The sequence below is a fragment of the Dipodomys spectabilis genome, unplaced genomic scaffold (assembly GCF_019054845.1).
Source record: "Dipodomys spectabilis isolate Male_0828 unplaced genomic scaffold, ASM1905484v1 ptg000026l, whole genome shotgun sequence".
Taxonomy (NCBI): domain Eukaryota; kingdom Metazoa; phylum Chordata; class Mammalia; order Rodentia; family Heteromyidae; genus Dipodomys; species Dipodomys spectabilis.
This window is the reverse complement of record NW_024870703.1, coordinates 4,566,383-4,586,255: the sequence shown is the minus strand read 5'-3', so window position 1 is coordinate 4,586,255 and position 19,873 is coordinate 4,566,383. Positions and strand designations below refer to the sequence as shown.

General features: G+C 39.2%; 1 protein-coding gene across 2 annotated transcripts in view; it reads right to left on the bottom strand.

Annotated features, from left to right (window-relative positions):
- Positions 1 to 19,873, bottom strand: part of Fbxo11 (F-box protein 11) — a 92,567-nt gene that overhangs the window by 23,386 nt on the left and 49,308 nt on the right. Inside the window, exons 2-5 of one of the 2 annotated variants that reach the window (XM_042675519.1) lie at positions 5,566 to 5,693; positions 5,259 to 5,340; positions 4,485 to 4,629; positions 1,152 to 1,281 (exon numbers count right to left, since the gene is read on the bottom strand). In XM_042675519.1, the coding sequence (XP_042531453.1) occupies positions 1,152 to 1,281; positions 4,485 to 4,629; positions 5,259 to 5,340; positions 5,566 to 5,673 (465 nt within the window). In that variant the 5' untranslated portion in view covers positions 5,674 to 5,693. The remainder of the gene's footprint in view (positions 1 to 1,151; positions 1,282 to 4,484; positions 4,630 to 5,258; positions 5,341 to 5,565; positions 5,694 to 19,873) is intronic. The other variant, XM_042675520.1, reaches the window with a different exon arrangement.

Below are 19,873 nucleotides of genomic sequence, written 5' to 3'. Positions count from 1 at the left end.
GATCCACAGCATCACTTCTGGCTTTTTCTGTTTATGTGGTACTGAGAAATTGAACCCCAGGCTTCATGCATGCTAGACAAGCACTCAACCACTGAGCCACATTCCCAGCCCTTATTTATTTATTTGTTTATTATTTATTTATTTAATGAGCCCAACCTGGCCTCGAACTCAGCTCCTCTCCCAAGTTGTTGAGGTTACAGATACATACACTTATGCCCAGCTTTGAGCAAATTATTAACAAATATGTCACCAGTGAAAAGAATAGCTGAATATTTTGCTAGGTGATATTCATTGGTTATTTTTACAATCTTTTTTTTTTTTTTTTTTTTTGGTCAGCCGTGGGGCTTGAACTCTGGGCCTGGGCGCTGTCCCTCAGCTCTTCAGCTCAAGGCGAGCACTCTACCACTTGAGCTACAGCGCCACTTCCGGTTTTCTGGTGGTTTATTGGAGATAGGAGTCTCACGGTCTCTCCTGCCCGGGCTGGCTTTGAACCGCTATCCTCAGATCTCAGCCTCCTGAGTAGCTAGGATTACAGGCGTGAGCCACCAGCGCCCGGCTTTTTACAATCTTTTTTGTTTCTTCTTGTGCCAGTCCTGGGGCTTGGACTCAGAACCTGGACATTGTCTCTTAGCTTTTCTGCTCAAGGCTAGCACTCTACCACTTGAGCCACAGCTCCACTTCTGGCTTTTTGGTGGTTAATTGGAGATAAGAATCTCCTAGACTTTCTTGTTCTCTTTGTACTAGGATCCTCAGATCTCATCTTGCTGAATAGCTAAGATTACAGGTGTGAGCCACTGCACCTCCTCAGCTTTTCCTCAGCTTTTCCTTTGAGATAAGAGTCTCACACTTTTGTGCCCAGGCTGGTTTTGAACCATAATCCTCAAGTCTCAGCCTCCTGAGTAGCTAGGATTTACAGGCTTGAACCACTGGCACCTGGCATTTTTTAAAAACTTGTTATTATAAAGGTGATGTACAGAAGAGGTAAAGTACATAAGTCAGGTAATGAGTACATATCTTTTTGGACAATGTCACCCCTTCTTTTGCTCTCATCCAAGTTTTTCATCATAATCTAATCTTAAGTAAATTTATTTTTCTAAAGAAATGTATTTATAAGTGTATAATATATAAACTACTATATTTATATTTCATACCAACTGCTGGAAACTCTCCTTCCAAGGATTTGGATGTTCATATTCTTCTGGATTAATCTGATAGAATTTACCAGGTTCAGGATGCATCATAGGACGGGTATATTCAAATACTTCCATGTATAATCGTTTCCTGAAGAGAAAAAGAAATTACAAGATTTTTTCCCCATCAACTGTCTTTTAGAATTATAAACTTCTATGCAAACTTAACAATTATCTAAAGTCTCAAAAACTTGTGTAAGATTGGAGAATATACAGTGATTACCTAATGGTTTGCTCTATTGTGCAGACAGGCTTTGAATGCCTTGATATTCTCAGGCAGATACCTGATCTGGTTGCCTGAATCAAAAGATCCTCCTGTCTTAGTTTCTTAAGGTCTATTGTATGTACTATCAAGCAAAATAAGAAATCTTAAATGTGAAAATTAAGTTTTTGCTTAAAACAAAAATTAATCTATAAACAGTAAAAGGTGAGTTTTTCAAAAATTGTTTAACAGGTGTTTTAAACCCATAGTATAAAAACCTTTATGATATTATTTAAAAATAATTTTCAATAAAGTAATTTTAAACAATTCATCTGAGATTTTTAGTGTATTTATTATATCCTATCAAGTACTACACCAAATCTTGGAATTGGAGTAATAGTAACTATTATTAGTTCTTGTATATGTGTAATGTTTTATCTTTTACTGCTCTTCATTCTTAGGTCTTTAACCTCAGTATTTCTCTCTTAAATACAACTAATTCCTTACTTTTCACATTACACAAATAGATAACATCTGTAAAATATAGAAAAGTAGAAAGGAAATAATACTTATAATACACTCACTATTATCAATTTACTCTATTTTCTTCTAGTCTTTTTTTTGCGGGGGGGAATCTGTTGTGGGGTTTTTCTTCTAGTCTTTTTTTGGGGGGGGAGGTCAGTTGTGGGGTGTGAACTCAGGGTCTGGGCACTATGTCTGCGCTCTTCCTGCTCAAGTCTAGATCTTATTTGTTCTTCTAGGGCTCTACCACTTTGAGCCACAGCATCACTTCCGGTTCTCTGGTGGTTAAGTAGAGATAAGAGTGTCAGACTTTCCTGCCTGGACTGTCTTTGAACTGCGATCCTCAGATCTCAGTCTCCTGAGTGGCTAGGAGTACAGGTGTGAGCTACCAGCACCTGGCTCACTCTAGTCTTTTTAAATTGTTTCATAGATTAATTACCTAACCAGATGAATTTTTGTCATCTGTTTATTTCACTTTTTGTAACATTATTTTCCCATAATTTTGTTTTTTGTATCAGTTGTGGGGCTTGAACTCAGGGCCTAGACACTGTCCTTGAACTCTTTTTGCTCAAGGCTAGTACTCTATCACTTTGAGCCTGAGTGCCACTTCCAGTGGTGGTTAATTGGAGATAAGAGTCTCATGGAGGGGCTGGGAAGTTGGCTCAGTGATAGAGCGCTTGCCTTACATGCCTGAAGCCCTGGATTCGATTCCTCAGCACCACATAAGCAAAAAGAAAAAAGCCGGAAGTGGCACTGTGGCTCAAGTGGTAGAGCGCTAGCCTTAAGCTGAAGAGCTGAGGGACAGCGCCCAGGCCCAGAGTTCAGGCCCCACGACCAGACCCCCCCCCCCCAAAAAAAAAAAGTCTCATGGACTTTCCTGCTCAAGCCGGCATTGAGCTGAGACCCTCAGATCTTAGCCTCCTGAATAGCTTAGATTACAGTCATGAGCCTCTGGTGCTCAGCTTTCTCATGTTTTGTTAAACGTTTTTTGTGGGGCTGTGGTATCGCTCAGTGATAAGAACCTTGTCAGAAATTCTTAAGGCCTTGTGTTTAATCACCAGCACTACAAAAATGCAAAAACTGAGCTGATTGCTGGTGGCTCTTGCCTGTAATCCTGGCTGAGATCATAGCCTCTCAGTTTGAAGCCAGCCTGGGCAGGAAAGTTCATGAGACTTATATCCAATTAAACACCAAAAAGCCGGAAGTGAAGCTGTGACTCAAGTAGTAGAGTGTTAGCCTTGAGCAAAAGAGCTCAGGGACAGCACCTGCAATTTGATTTCAAGCCCCAGAATTGGCACCCATCAAAATAAAAAAACAAAATACAAAAAATAAAGAAAGCCCCACGACATTTTGTAATTGCTATTAGCAAACATAACTCAGCCTTCCAAAGTAAATATAGTTCAATTTGTTCCTTCTCTTATTCCTAAAAACTCAATCTTTAATTTTTCATCACCTATTACACATAAAGCAAACAGATTCTCAAAAGTCAAATTACTGGGCTGGGAAGGTGGCTCAGTGGTAGAGTGCTTGCCTTGCATGCACAAGGCCCTGGGTTCGATTCCTCAGCACCACATAAACAGAAGGAAAAAAAAGCTGGAAGTGGCGCTGTGGCTCAAGTTGTAGAGTGCTAGCCTTGAACTGAAGAGCAGAGGGACAGTGCCCAAGCCCAGAGTTCAGGCCCCACAACCGGCAAAAAAAAAAAAAAAGTCAAATTACTCAGTGGTCAAGAGGAATACATATTTTAAAGATTATGAATATAACTATTTTCAAAAATGAGCTATAAAATATATGCTCTGTAACTTTTTTGGGGGGAAAGAGCTCAGTCATGGGGCTTGAACTCAGAGCCTGGGTGCTATCCCTGAGCTCCTGTTGCTCAAGGCTAGTGCTCTACTACTTCTGGGCCAAAGCACCAACTTCTGGTTTTCTGGTGGTTAATTGGAGTGATTCATCAGTACCCACCTTACTCTAAACTTTGAATCCACTTACTATATTAAATTACATAGTTCTGCTTTTAAAACACTATTAAATGCCAAGGCACTGATGGCTCATGCCTGTAATCCTACTCAGAAGCCAGTGCTGGGAAGAAAATTCCATGAGATTCTTATCACAAATTAACCTCCAAAAAAATCCAGAAGTGGAACTTAGCTCAAGTGGCACAGTACAAGCCTTCAACAAAAAGTTCAGGGACAGTGCCTAGACCCTGAGTTTAAGCCCTAGGACTGTCATGCGTGCGTGCGTGCGTGCGTGCGTGTGTGTGTGTGTGTGTGTGTGTGTGTATGCATGCACACACACACAGAATGAAAAAGCTTTCCTATAATCACTCAGTTGCTATTAATTGATAACAGTTGCTATTCAGTTGATTAATTGAAACAGCATTTCATTTACTGTTTCACAAATCCTGCCTGCACTGACAAACCTAAATTTATGATAAAAAAGATAACTTGAAATTTATAAGCATTTAACTTTATTTACCTACTTACTTGTAACTACCAACTCAGACTTCAACTTCTGTATGGTTAGCATTTCAGTGGGCAAAAAATGTATTTCAAGATAAAGAGGTTTTCACTTACCACAAAATTGGATCATTAGCAAGTTCACTGAAGCGCTTACACACACAAGCTGCTCTACAAAGATCCTGTTCCAGCAAATAAGAGAAGATTTTTAAAACTACTTCATCTGGTAGTTTCTCCTGAAGATATTGTTCGGCAGGTGCTGCTAAAAAAGACATTAACAAATGTAAACAATCTACTTAGTATGCCAACAATGATTTTCTCATTATTTAAAGAACATCGTTTCCATTTTCTCTAATAAACAGCTTTAAGTATCTGGATTTTAGAAATAACACACCTTTATCTTGACTTAACAAATATTCTTTTTTCTTAGTTATTATTTACTATTTGAGAAACTGACTAACATATATAGAAAGTTCTTTTATATAGTAATAAAAGTCAAAGAGGGCTAAGTGCCAATGGCCCAGGCCTGTGATCCTAGCTACTCAGGTGCTAAGACCTGAGAACTGTGGTTCTGAGCCAGCCCCAGCAGACAAATCCTTGAGACTCTTAACTCCAATTAACCAGCAAAAAGCCAGATGTGGAGGTGAAGCTCTGGTAGTAGTATCAGCAGTGAGTAAAAAAACTGAGCAAGAGCTTGAGGCTTGAGTTCAAGCAACAGTACCAGATTGGGGGGAAAAAAGTCAGAGGGAAGGCTAGGTTCTGATGTACATTTAGTAGTAACAATTGTCTCATTCCCAAATCTGATATTATATTTAATTTCATTTTTTTTAATCTAATATAACCTTTTAAAAATCATTTACCCTGTGTCCCTTAGCTTCCCATACAAAATACCTGATAGATCTTGTGATTTTCCAGACACTCTTGCACGCTTTGCTCGATGACCAAAGTTTTCTGTAGTTGAAGTTGAGGCACCCTTCAAAAATACAAACAAAAAGAAAATTTATTAAGTAAATATTTTTACCATATAGAATCATCACATCTAAAAAAGAACATTCCCAATTTTTGTTTCCTAAAAATTCTTCAACTACAAAAACAAAACATTAAGAGAGAATAATAAATAGCCTCTTAGTTGTAGCAGTATTTCTATAAATAAAAATGCTTCATTACTAGGGAAAAAATGCAGTTACAAGTAACTTACCTCCATACTGCTCTTTGTAGGACACGCTGTTCTTTTCGGCAAAAGAGTTTTTCTACGAAGTTGATATGGACTATTTTGTGCACCAGGACCTGATTCTTCTGCAACCATATCTGCAGGTACATCATCATCTGCAAAAAAACAAATGAAGTAAGAAAAATGACAGACACATCCCCCTCCCTTTTTTAGGCCAATGGAAACAATAATCTTTTTTAAAAGACCCTTTTTTTTGGCCAGTCCTGGGGCTTGAATTCAGGGCTTGGGCTCTCTACCACTTTGAGCCAAAGTGCCATTTCCAGCTTTTTCTGAATAGTTTACTGGAGATAAGAGTCTCACAGACTTTCCTGCCGGGCTGGCTTCAAACAGTGATCCTCAGATCTCAGCCTCCTGAGTAGCTCATATACCACTGGAGCCCAGCATTCCCTTCCGGCCCCCCTTACCCCCACTGGCCGATCATGGGGCTTGAACTTTGGGCCTGGGCACTGTCCCTGAGTTCTTCAGCTCAAAGCGAGCACTCTACCATTTGAGTCACAACACCACTTCTGCTTTTCTGGTAGCTAATTGGAGATAAGGGCTGGGAAGGTGGCTCAATGGTAGAGTGTTTGCCTTGTATGCATGAGGCCTGGGTTCGATTACTCAGCACCACATAAACAGAAAAAGCTGGAAGTGCTGTGGCTCAAGTGCTAGGGTGCTAGCCTTGAGCTGTAGAGCTAAGAGACAGTGCCCAGGTCCAGAGTTCAGCCCCCACTACTGACAAAAAAAAAAAAAAAAGTCTTATGGACTTTCCTGCCTGGGCTGGCTTTGAAATGCAATCCTCAGATCTCAGCCTCTAGAGTAGCTAGGATTACAGGCGTGAGCCATTGGCACTTGGTTTCTTTCTTTCTTTTCTTTGCTGATCATGGGGCCTGAACTCTGGGCCTGGGCGCTGTCCCTCAGCTCTTCAGCTCAAGGCTAGTGCTCTACCACTAGAGCCACAGCGCCACTTCTGGCTTTTTCTGCTTATGTGGTGCTGAGGAATAGAACTCAGGGCCTCAAGTATGCAAGGCAAGCATTCTACCACTGAGCCACCTTCCCAGCCCCACAGATACAATTTTTTTTATAAAATTAGACACCATTTGAAATAAATGTTACCTTTCTATTCAACTTTGAAGATACCTTTTAAAATAAAAAGGATGAGGAAGATGTCCATGTGACAAGAGGAATAAGAAGGAAAGTTGTACTATATGGCTATCAAGTGATATCATAACAAAGCAGAGTAAAGAGGGTATGAAAAATATGGATTATTAGATACCAAGTAAGGTACAAAACATTCCAGAGGCACAGCAAGTTGGAAAGACCCAGTCATACCACTCGTAGGCATCGACCCTGAGCAACAGGAACCAGGATACAAGGACACATGTTCATCGCAGCACTGCTCACAAGAGCCAAGATATGGAAACAACCCAGATGCCCACTACAGATGAGGGTCCAAAAAATGTGGTACCTATATACAATGAAATGTTATGCAGCCATTAGAAAGGACAAAATAATGGCATTCACAGGGAAATGGGTGGAACTAGAAAAAATCATTTTGAGTGAGGTAAGCCAAGAACAAACAGACGCACATGGTCGCCTTGATATGTGGATGCTAAATATAATATGTAAGGAGATACGACAAAGTAAAACAGTATTTGAGAAAAAAATTGATTAAAAAATTTAAAAATTAAAAAGATAATGCTAAGTGAAATGAACCCGAGATACAGACATAAGGTTTCTCTTTGTTGTGGTTTTTAATGTACTATGTGATTTTTTTTTTTGTTTCCTTTATATATCCCCTGTTGTCACTGTACTTGATTTGGGTTCCCTGCATCTTATATATACATTTGTCTAATTTGAGGAGGGGAAGGGGAATAACAGAACATTGAAACAAGGACACAGACACCCATTGCAACAATGATGCCCACAAGACAATATACTGGAAGTGAACTTTACAACTTTGGGCGGGGAGGAGGGGAGGAATGAGGGAGGTGGGAGAGGGAAGCGATAGTGGGAGAACAAGGGAAGGGCTAACAATGCTCGACAAGAAATGTACTCATTGCCTTACTCATGTAACTGTAAACCCTCTGTACAGCATCTTTACAATAAAAAAAAATTACTGTTGGAAAAAAAATTGAAGGATGGAACTTGAGGGTAGGAACAGGAGGGAGGAAATGGGTAAGAATGGTGGAAGGAGTAACAGTGATCAAGATACATTGTAGTCACAACCTGACTTAACAGAACTGAAGCCTCCTTATACAAGCACTTAATAAAAACAATAATATGCCAGGTGCTGGTGGCTCATGCCTATAATCCTAGCTACTCAAGAGGCCAAGATCTGAGGATCACAGTTCAAAGCCAGCCTGGGCAGGAAAGTCCATGAGACTCTTATCTCCAATAAATCACTAGAAAACTGGAAGTGGCACTGTGGCTCAAGCAGTAGAGCACTCACCTTGAGCTGAAGACCACAGGGACAGGGCCCAAGCCCAGAGTTCAAGCCTATAACTGACAAGAAAAAAAAAAAAGCCAGCCTGGGCAATAAAGTCTGTGACACTCTTATCTCCAACTAACCACTAGAAAACTGGAAGTGGCACTCAAGTGGACAGTACCCAGACCCAGAGTTCAAGCCCTGCAACCCCAAACAAACAAACAAACAAACAAAAACAAACACCAATATCCATACAGAAGGTGGTCTGATACATGGTGTTGGAGCTCAAGAGGTGTTGAAATGAAGTCTGGAAGAGGGAGGGGAAAGGGAATAGCCTGGAATGGGGAGTTAAGAATCAGAGCAAGAAGAGAAGGGCATCATGACATAGAAGAGGGATATAAGATTATGTGTATTAGAGTGAATGATGGTCCAATAAGCAAACAGGGTAACAGAAGCTAGATGAATTAGAGAAGGTAACATAGGAAGCAAGAGTAAAAATCCCGTTAGTGTTAGACTAGAATTTCTGCTAAAGAGTACTACCCATCACAATATAATTTCATGAAAAGCCAGGTACTGGTGGCTCTTAATTGTAATCCTCCTACTCAGGAGACTGAGGATCCCGGTTCAAAGCCAGCCCTGGCAGGAAAGTCCATGACATTCTTTTCTTATCTCCAATTAATTACAGAAAAAGCCTGAAGTGGTACTGTGGCTCAAGTGGTAGAGTACTAACTAGGCTTGACCAAAAGGAGCTCTTGGGGACAGTGCCCAGGCCAGTTCAAGCCCCAGGATAGGTTTAAAAAAAAATCATGGAAAGTATCAAACCTGAATCTGATCAAATTTGTAAGGGAACTGATTCCAGTATCAAACTACCAGGTTCTTTGTCAAGTAAACTGGATGGCAAAAATGGCAGGTGGTGGGGTTGGGAAGGTAGCTCAGTGGTAGAGTGCTTGCCTTGCATGCATGAGGCCCTGGGTTTGATTCTTCAGCACCACGTAAGCAGAAAAAGCCAGAAGTGGAGTAGTGGCTCAAATGGTAGAGCGCTAGCCTTGAGTTGAAGAGCTGAGGGGCAGTGCCTACACCTAGAGTTCAGGCCCCACAACAGCAAAAAAAAAAAAAAAAAAAAAAAAAAAGGCAGGGGGGGGGGAGGGGGAAAGGAAACAAACCTAAAACATAAACATAACTGTTTAAGAACATGGATATTGGGGGCTGGGAAGGTGGTTCAGTGGTAGAGCGCTTGCCTTGCACGTATAAGGCCCTGGGTTCGATTCCCCAGCACCACATAAGAAAAAAGAAAAAAATCCCGGAAGTGGCGCTGTGGCTCAAGTGGTAGAGCGCTAGCCTTGAGCTGAAGAGCTGAGGGGCAGTGCCCAGGCCCAGAGTTCAGGCCCCAGGACTGGACCGCCCCCCCCCCAAAAAAAAGAACACTGATATTAAATCTATAAAGAAAACTGTCAGAAAACTCATACAAATGTTTTTAGCAGAGGAAGGGAAACAAAGATTGAGTAAGGCATCTAAAAGATAGAAAAAGTCTTGAATATACTATGTAGGCTAGGCTGGCCTCAGACTCATGAGTCTCTTACCACAGCTTTCCAAGTATTAGGATTACACAATGTGCTACCACCTGCAGCTAACAAGTGCATGTTTAAAGGGGTGACAAGGCCGGGCGCTGGTGGCTCACGCCTGTAATCCTAGCTACTCAGGAGGCTGAGATCTGAGGATCGAGGTTCAAAGCCAGCCCAGGGAAGGAAAGTCCGTGAAACTCTTATCTCCAATAAACACTCAGAAAAACAGGAAGTGGCGTTGTAGCTCAAGTAGTAGAGCACTTGCCTTGAGCTGAAGAGCTGAGGGATAGCGCCCAGGCCCAGAGTTCAAGCCCCATGACCGACAAAACAAAACAAAAAAGGGGGTGAGACAAGTATACTTGATAGCAGACATTTTTCAGTCAGCTGGGTGGGTAATTTAATCTTTTAAGCCCAAATTGTTTAATCTATTAAAGACAATTAGAAGTCTCTCCTAGTTTATGGGGGATATGTTTCAAGCCCCCAGTGAATGTCTGAAATCATGCGTAGTACCAAATCCTACAAATTAATGCCTTTTCCATTTTAACGAATTACCATGCATTGCAGCAGTAGTTTTTAGTCTGAGATGCAAAAAAAAAAAAAAAAAAAATTGTTTTCTTTCTTCACAATTTCATGGTTAGTTCTTTCTTAGTTTAGATCTTAGCATGTGACTTTTTCTGTACTTACTAAGTTGAGAACACTCACCTTTTCACTTCAAGGGAGCGTGTTCTGACTTCTCTTTGGCATGACCAAATTGTTTCATTATTACTCTTTTACTTTGAGGCCACCTTTTTTGTGTATGTGTGTGCGCGCACACACGCCAGTACTAGGGCTTAAACTCAAGGCCTATGCACTATTCCCTGAACATTTTTTGGTCAGTCATGGGGCTTAAACTCAGGGCCTGGTGCTGTCCCTGAGCTCTTTTGCTCAAGGCCAGTGGTCTATCACTGAGCCACAGCACCACTTCTGGTTTTTGAGTGGCTAATTGGAGATAATTCTCATGGGAACTTTTCTGCCTGGGCTACCCTCAATCCTTAGATCTCTGCCTCCTGAGCAGCTACAATTAAAGTCATGAGCCACTGGCACACCCAACGCTTTGAGGCTAACTTAAATGACAGGTAATTGAACACAAGTCCTGTGATATTAACAATTATTTCTATAGCTGAGGCAACTACTAAGTAACTAACAGATAGATAACATATTCAGCTGGATATACTGGACAAAGAAATTATTTGTGAATTGGGATAGAACTGAACACACAAGACTTCCTTATGCTGTTCAGAAAGGTGCGCAATTTTAAGCTTATGATAAGTTAGCTCTGGAATTTTTTTATTGAACATTTTTGGACCATAGCTGCTTTTAAGTAAATAAAACCATGTAAAGTGAACTTGTAGATTAGGGAGGGGTAGAATTACTGTAGTATCTTATAATCACCAACCTGCTTAAAAAAATTTATATAAAGCTGGGAAGGTGGCTCAGTGGTAGAGTGCTTGCCTTGCATGCTTGAAGCCCTGGGTTTGATTCCTCAGCACCACATAAGCAGAAAAAAAAAAAAAAAAATCTAGGGACTATGCAAGAACTGAATGGTACATGCAAAAAACAACCAGAAACCTCAACAATAAGTAAGCTTGGCTCATATTCAGAAAGTTTTTAACCTTTTTATTTTAATTTCATTCATCTATTCCATTTTTGTGCTGGTCCTAGGACTTGAACTCAGGGTCAAGATACTGTCTCTTAGATTCTCTGCCCAAGGCTGGCATTCTTACTATTTGAGCCACAGCTAACTTCTGGCTTTGACTACAATCTTCAGATCTTAGTAGCTAGGATTACAGACATAAACCACCGATGCTGAGTTGGCATTATTCTTTGAATATTGCTTTCAAATGAAACTGGGAAAACTAATTTTTCAATGTACTCTCCTATAGTCAGAAAATGTACTGCATGTAATAAGAAAAGGAATTTGAGGATCCATCCTTTTTGTAGTTTAATATGTGGTTAATTTCTACAAATGTTTTATCTGTAGTTGAAAGGAATATCTATGATTTTTTTCAACTACAATTTAAACATGCTTTAACCCATGCTTTTAACTATGTTGTTCAAATATTGCATATCTTTCTTTTGTTGGGTGGGGGTAATCTATCTATTGGCTTCAAAAGGAAATACATCAAAATTTCTCCCTATACCTTTAGTCTTTTAAATTTTGTATTTGTTATTTAATATATATTCATATTTTTAATTTATTTAATATAATATAGATTCAAGATTAATTTCTTCTTTATGATGAAGTATCCCCTTCATCATTATGTAATGGCTTCCTTTTATCCCTAATATGTCTTCTCCATTAAAAATCTATTTTTATGTTTGATACCCGAATTTTCTGAGATGGCTATGATAGCACTTATCCATGGTAGCTGCCAAACTGGCTCCACACAGAACCATGAGGCCATGAAGGAGAAAGGACATCTTTTTAAAATTTTTTTTATTGTGAAAATATCGTACAGAGGGGTTACAATTATATGGGCAAGGAGGATTTTTTTTAAATTTTGTTCATTTTATTTTATTTTTTGGAGACAGGGCCTTGCTTATATAGCCCAGGGTAACCAGTGTAAACTTCAAGCTCAACATCTTCCTGCCTCAGCTTCCCAAACGAGGGAATCAAGGAGTGCATTACCACAACTGATTAATTACAATTTTATGCCAACAAGTCTAAAACCAAGGCTTTAAAGTAATTTTTATGTAGCCAGGTGCTGATGGCTCATGCCTGTAAATCCTATAACTCAGGAGGCTAAGATTTGAGGATCAGAGTTTAAAATCAGCTCAGGCAGAAAAGTCTGTGAGACTCTTATCTCTAATTAACAACCAAAAAGCTGGAAATGGAGCTGTGGCTCAAGTGGTAAAGCGCTAGCCTTGAGCAAAAAATTTCAGGGTCAGCACCCAGGCTGAGTTCAAGCTCCAGGACCAGCATGCACACACATATGCAACAGTTATTATTTTGATGTGTATTATTCTTGTATTTTTTTGTGTGTGTGGGGTGCTAGGATCAAGCACCCAGGACTTTACATACTAGGCTAGCACTCTACTAAGATATATCGCTAGCCTGGCCTATTATTTATTTTTATTTTTTATTTTTTGACCCCTGTCCTGGAGCTTGAACTTGGCCTGGCACTGTTTCTGAGCTTTTGTGCTCAAGGCTATCGCTCTACAACTTTGAACCACAGTGCCACTTCAGTTTTTGAGTAGTTAATTGGAAATAAGTTTCATAGATGTGCCGGCTTTGGGCTGGCTTTTAATTGCAATGCTCAGATCTCAGCCTCCTGTGTAGCTAGTAGGCTTGAGCCACCAGTGCCCAGTTTCCAGCCTAAATTCTTAAACTTTGTAGTTTTAATATGTAATCACAGAATTCCAATATTAAAATGTAAAGCTATAATCTAAGACTACTAAAATTTCTCCATAGCAAAAACATTCAATAGCTGTTTTTTTACAACCCATTTTAACACATTCTACCTATGTTGTTTCATGGGTGAGGTTGGAAGGTATGAGAATGATGAAGGAGGGGGTTGACCAAGGTTCACCGCACTCATAAACGGACATGCTGAATGGTAACCCCTCTGTAAAACTATTTAAAGACAATAAAAAATCCTGCTTCCGCATGTAAGCAAAATATTTAATTATTACTGAGAGGTTTTACATTTTGATACTACATTAAAAATCAGTATGCATTTTTAACCCTTTGATTCAGATTAACCATGTCAAGTGCTCAATAGCCAAATGAAACTAGTAGCTACTACTGTAGGGCATGTGCACATGTTTGTATGTGAACTCCCCATACCTATATGTCATACATTTGTATGTATCTTTCATTAAAGCTTACTAGTTCTTTTAAGTGATAAAATTAATATGCAATTAAAAATGTCATACATCAATTTTAGAATTTCTAGATTTAACTTCAAATCCTAAAAATACATACTCTTCACTATTAATAGGAACCCATGGGGGTAAGTAAAGCCTTCTGAAAAATAAATGTTTCTTAACAAAAATTTATCTTTGAAATTTTAGCATTAAACAGCACTGAAAATTTATGTTAGGATTCAAAAAGAATCCTGTATCTATACTATTGGCTTAAAGTCTCTACACTTTAGGTTAAAAAGAGAAGCTTATGAAATTTAATATAAAAGTTTTTCCTCCCACAAATACATGTATATTCCAAACTACTTACCAACAGACACATACAAATCTGCGCTACTAAGGACTGTGTGTTTAGAACAAACAGCTCCAGTCGCACTGCAAGGAACTACCACTTGACAACTGTTTCTAACACAGTTGGGAACCACCACAGATTTGGTTTAACTTTAAAAAATGCAGAAATAAATTACAATCAAGACAAAATTAATTTAAAATATTCTTTGAAATACTTAACTTAAAACTTACATATTTTAAGGTAGGGAAGCCAAAAGTGAAAGCTTGGCCTGTAATAGGAAATGTATGAACTACCTTACTCATGTAACTGTCACCCCTCAGTACAATATCTTTACAATAAAAAATGCATATTAAAAAAATTACAACTAAAAAAAAAGCTTGACTTGTAATCAGATATTTCTGATTATTCTTCAGGATGTAAATCTTCCATACCAGAAATAAAAACTAAAAACTCATATGCCAGGTGCTGTAATCCTAGCTACTCAGGAAGTTGAGATCTGAGGATCGTGGTTCAAAGCTGCCTGGGCAGGAAAGTCCATGAGACTCTTATCTCCAATTAACTACCAAAAAAAAAAAAAAGGAAGTGGCTATGGCTTGCCTTGAGCAAAATAGCTCATAGACAGTGCCCAGGTCAGGCCCCATTACCAGCACAAACAAACAAAACACTCATATGAGGCTGGGCACTGGTGATTCTTGCCTGTAATCCTAGCTACTAGGAAGGCTGAGATCTGAAGACCCCAGTTTGAAGCCAGACTGAGCAGGAAACTCCATGATTCTCATTTCTAATTAACAAACAGTCAGAAGTGGAGCTGTGGCTCAAGTGGTAGAGTGGTAGCCTTAAGTAAAAAAGCTAAGGGACAGCACCCAGGCCTTGAGTTCAAGTCCTAGAACTGGCTTGGCATAACACAACAAAAAAGAAAAAATTAGGGAATTTTATTACTCTGAAAAAGCATTGACAGTAGGAGAGTACACAGTCAGAATGCACAGAGTAGCTATTATCATTTACATATGGCACAATATTGATGTATCATGTTGGACATGCTATCCTGTATTTGAAAAAGCCCATCATGTTGAGAGGATTGGCACTTGTTTATGTCAAAATTATAAATACTGCAGATAACAAAGTATCTATATCCCAGAATTGATACAATTCAGCCTGATGAAAAAAGAAAGTCTCTAGATTTTTGACAATTACTAATTCAAGGATTACTTGGGAATAACTTCACTTTATTTTCATTTTCCTATTACAATATCACATTCTATCTGCCCAAGAAATTCTCTACCACTGCTTTCAGGAAAAGGAGTATAAAATAGCCTCCTCTGCAGGACACTGGTGACTCATGCCTACAAGCCCAGCTACTCTGGGGACTAAGATTTAAGGACTGAAGTTAAAGGCCAGCCCAGGCAGACAAATCTGACTCTTATCTCTTATTAACCAGCAAAAAGCTGGAAGTAGAGATGTGGCTCAAATGATAATACACCAGTCTCAAGTGAAAAAGCTAAGTAAGAGAGCAAGACTCTGAGTTCAGCTCCAGTATTAGCATATACATAAATACGTACTCTCCCTTAAATGGAACCTTTAAAAATTCTTTCTTAATTTTTTGTATTTATTTATCCAGCTTTACATTTTCAGTAGTTTCTAAAAGTCAAAATACATAAAAACAGGAAGTGGCGCTGTAGCTCAAGTGGTAGCGCGCTTGCCTTGAGCTGAAGAGCTGAGGGACAGCGCCCAGGCCCAGAGTTCAAGCCCCACAACCGACAAAAAAAAAAAAACATAAAAACAGCCAGGTGCCAGTTGCTTACACCTGTAATCTAGCTACTGAGGAGGCTGAGATCTGAGGATTGGGGTTTGAAGTCAGAGAGGACAGGAAAAGCCCATGAGACTCTTATCTCCAATTAATCATAGAAAAAGCTGGAATCGGTGCTGTAGCTCAAGTGGTAGAGCACTAGTCTTGACAAAAAGACGCTTAGAGAAAGTGCGTAGGCCCACAGTTCAAGGCCCAGGACTGGGGATGAGGGTGGGGGCTCATAAAAACAGCTTCATTTTTTTTCCTTTTTTTTGGGAGGATGGGAGGGGTCTGGTCGTGGGGCCCGAACTCTGGGCCTGGGCGCTGTCCCTCAGCTCTTCAGCTCAAGGCTAGTGCTCTACCACTTGAGCCACAGTGCCAATTCTGGCTTTTTTTTTTTTCTTTTTGCTTATGTGGTGCTGAGGAATCGAACCCAGGGCCTCATCCATGCAAGGCAAGCGCTCTACCACTGAGCCACCTTCCCAGCCCTCATTTTTTTTCTAAGTGATGAAAATTATTTTCAAAGTTAATAACCTTCATCACTTTAAAATATATCCAAATTCAACTGGGTAACAATGAAATTTGGAAGTACTATTACACTCAAGTAAACACTGATGTAATTAGAGTATCAAATCTGTCATTAAGATCAGAATGACCAAGCCGGGTACTGGTGGCTCATGCCTGTAATCCTAGCTACTCAGGAGGCTGAGATCTGAGGATCACAGTTCAAAGTGCAGAAAAGTGTGTGAGAGAGACTCTGATCTCCAATAAACCACTAGAAAACTGGAAGTAGTGCTGTGGCTCAAGAGGTAGAGCACTAGCCTTGAGCTGAGGAGCCCCATGACCACCACCACCACCACCACCAACAACAACAAAATCAGAATGACCAGAGCTCCAAATTAACAACTCTAGCTTAATTTTAGGCTAAAGTAGGATTCACAGAATTTATCAACTAAATATTGCTAATTTTCATCTACCTGGTAATCACTGTAAATAAAGATCTGCCACAAGCCAGGCAACAGTGGCTCACACTTGTAACCTTAGCAACTTGGAAGGCTAAGGATTGGGAGTACTCAGCCTGGAAAGAAAAGTTCATGAGATCCTTTCTCAACAGAGAGGAGGACATGGCTGTGTATGTCAGAAAGCATAACATAGATATAACATTCATAGGAAGATCTCAAAACAAACGAACAAAACTAATCAGTAGGAAACAGGGATGGAACTGTGATTCAGTGGTAAGAATGCCTGCCTAGCAAGCATTAGGACCCAGAGATATGCCGCCAAAGAACTGTTCTAGAAGGGAAAGAGACATGCAAACAAATAACTGAACAATACAGTACGTGCTATACTAGGGTATAGACAAGTGGAACACACAAGCCATCATATGTACACAGGTTAAAGAAAAACAATTTAACTTGCCCGCAATTTTATTTCCACATAAAATCTAGATATTTCTGGAAATGCCTTTTATTGATTTAGTTTTATAGGAATAGCCAAGATCAGGAAAGTAAAGTATAAAGGGCAAAATATAGATACTATATAGTCTTACAAATCACTCAACATTTAATCTTTGTGAATGTCACAACTATCCCATTGAAAGGAAAACAAATGGGAGGATAGGCATGACCAGTTCTGTTTCAGAGTTTCTTTTAGACTGTAACTGCAATATAATTTCTATTAATATGTTAAGAAATCACCTAAGTGTCAGAGATTGGGAGGATCAAGGTTCAAAGCCAGCCAGAACAGAAAAACCTGCAAAATTTTATCTCCGATTAATCAGAAACAAAAAAACAAAACAACTGGACCACAGGAATATGACAATGACAAGTTGTAGAGTTCCAGCTATAAATGAAAAAGCTGAACAAGACTGTGAGTCCCTGAGTTTAAGGCACAGTATCAGCACCCCCACCAAAAAAACTATATACACACATATATCAGGAAAACAGTAATTATTATTGGTGGATATCTGAGACCCATTAAAATTACATGAAATGGTATAAGCCAGTATATAATAATAAAATCATTTTCAGGTCAGCTGGTTAAGTATAATGCTTTTGTCTTTATTTTCATTACAAAATAATTTGGATGTTTTCATAAAATCAATTCAAAGATGATGACAATATAGCAACCATAACTGGAATAATAGTATTACTACTATTGTGTACCTAACATTTACTGAAAACGTACATGTATAGACTATTTCAAATATATACCATCTCACTAAATTTTCCCATTAACTTTATAAGGAACATATTATCATTTTATAGAAAGCCAGGCACAGAAGGGTTAAATAATTTGCGCAAAACTATACCATATTAAGTAGCAAGAAATAAAATCTGAACTCAAGACTGCCACTAAACCCCAAACTCTATCTTTTTTGCCAGTTCTGGGGCTTGAACTCAGGGCCTGGGCACTATACCTGAGCTTCTTTTGCTCAAGACTAGCACTCTACCACTTGAGCCACAGTACCACTTCCAGCTTTTTCTGTTTATGTGGTACTGAGGAATCGAACCCAGAGCTTCATGCATGCTAGGCAAGCACTCTACCAGTAAGCCACATTCACAGCCCCAAACTCTTAATATTTAAATACTACTAAATATACCTATTACTGCCAGATGCTGGTAGCTCATGCCTATAATCCTAGCTACTCAGAAGGGATGATCTGAGGATCATGCTTCAAAGTCAGCAGGCAGGAAAGTAGGAAAGTCCGAGACTCTCATCTCCAACAAACTACCAAGAAAGTTGGTAGTGAAGCTGTGGCTGCTAATCTTGCGCACAACAGTTAACGGACAGGGCTCAGGCCCAGAATTCAAGTGTGAGGACTGGCAAAAACAAAAAACAAAAAACAAAAAAACCTTATTTCTCTACTCCTATAAAGAAGACCTCATTAGTTATTATTAGCTGAACTGTACTAATCTTTTCCAAAGATGCTACATATACACATATACAAATGCCACATATCTGTGATTGAAATACTCATCTCTTTCAACTGTACTTATACAATGTTGTCACTCAATGTTCAGAACAACTCCACCTTGTCTTTAAAGCCTTTCATTACTTCTTATCACAGATTGCTTTCTAATTACAACTTGTAAAAAGTAAAATCAAATGTGAAGTGTTAGAACACAAGCTGTATTTAGTTGTATGACTTTGAACAAATTAGTGAATCTCTCTAGACCTAAATGTAAAAGGACCAAATAATTATCTGACAAGTATTAAGTTGTCAAACTAGATAAAAAAATTATCATTTTCAACATAGTTTCTACTTTGTCCCTCCATTTCTGTGGATAAAATGCTTAAGAGCTCTGTCATCATGGTCTGCCTCCCCTAGGAGACCATGCAAAGGAATTAGGAGCAAGTGATTACCTCAGAGGTGCAAGGAAATCAGGTAGAAGAAGATGTGACGTTGGGACCTATAAGACTAGTGCTATCAAGCCAGCTACCTCAGAATGACTTCTAAGTCAGTAAAGTCCAAACTGAAGGAAGCTGCAATATTCCTATTTCCAAAAGGCAGAGTATGAAGCAGTTCCACACACACACACACACACACACACACACACACACACACAAAAGGTAATAACTAGTAGGAAGCTTGTAAAACTTGAGGACAAGATAAAAAGCAGTAAGTAGTATTTTTAAAAGAATCTCTCAGCACAGCTAAGAACAATCCCTTTTGAGTGGTCCAGGGATGATAGATAATATTAGCTGGAGAAATAGAATTTTAGCAAGTATCAGAGCACTACATAGTAAGTAATACAGCTGTATAGTCCCTATAAGGTGAACACTGTTACTTTTTTTGGCCTGGGTGCTATCTCTGAGCTTTTTTTTTTTTTTCCTCAAAGTTAGCGCTCTACCTACCATATGAGCCATAGCTCCACTTCTGGCTTATTTGGTGCTTAATTGGAGATAGGAGTCCCACAGATTCTCCTAACTGTGGTTCCTTCAAATAGTGATCCTCAAGTTTCAGCCACCTGAGTAGTCACCAGTGCCTGGTTATTATTTATTATTTTTAACCTGTTACATTTTTACAAGAAAAGAGGTTTTCATTGTGATATTTCCAAACATGTATACAATGTATCTTGACCACCCTTAACTTCTCTATCACATTCCCTTATCCCACAACACTCAGGTTCTTAAAACAATTTCTATTTCTCAGTAACAATTGCTACTGCTGCTACTACTACCACTACTACTTCTCCACCTTCTTTTTCTCCCTTAATTTTTTTTTTTTCCTTTTCTGCTGACGTGAGTCAGGTATGGTACTCTCATTCAGCTTTTTCACTCAAGGCTAGAGCTCTTGCCCTTGAGCCATCCACTACTGGACC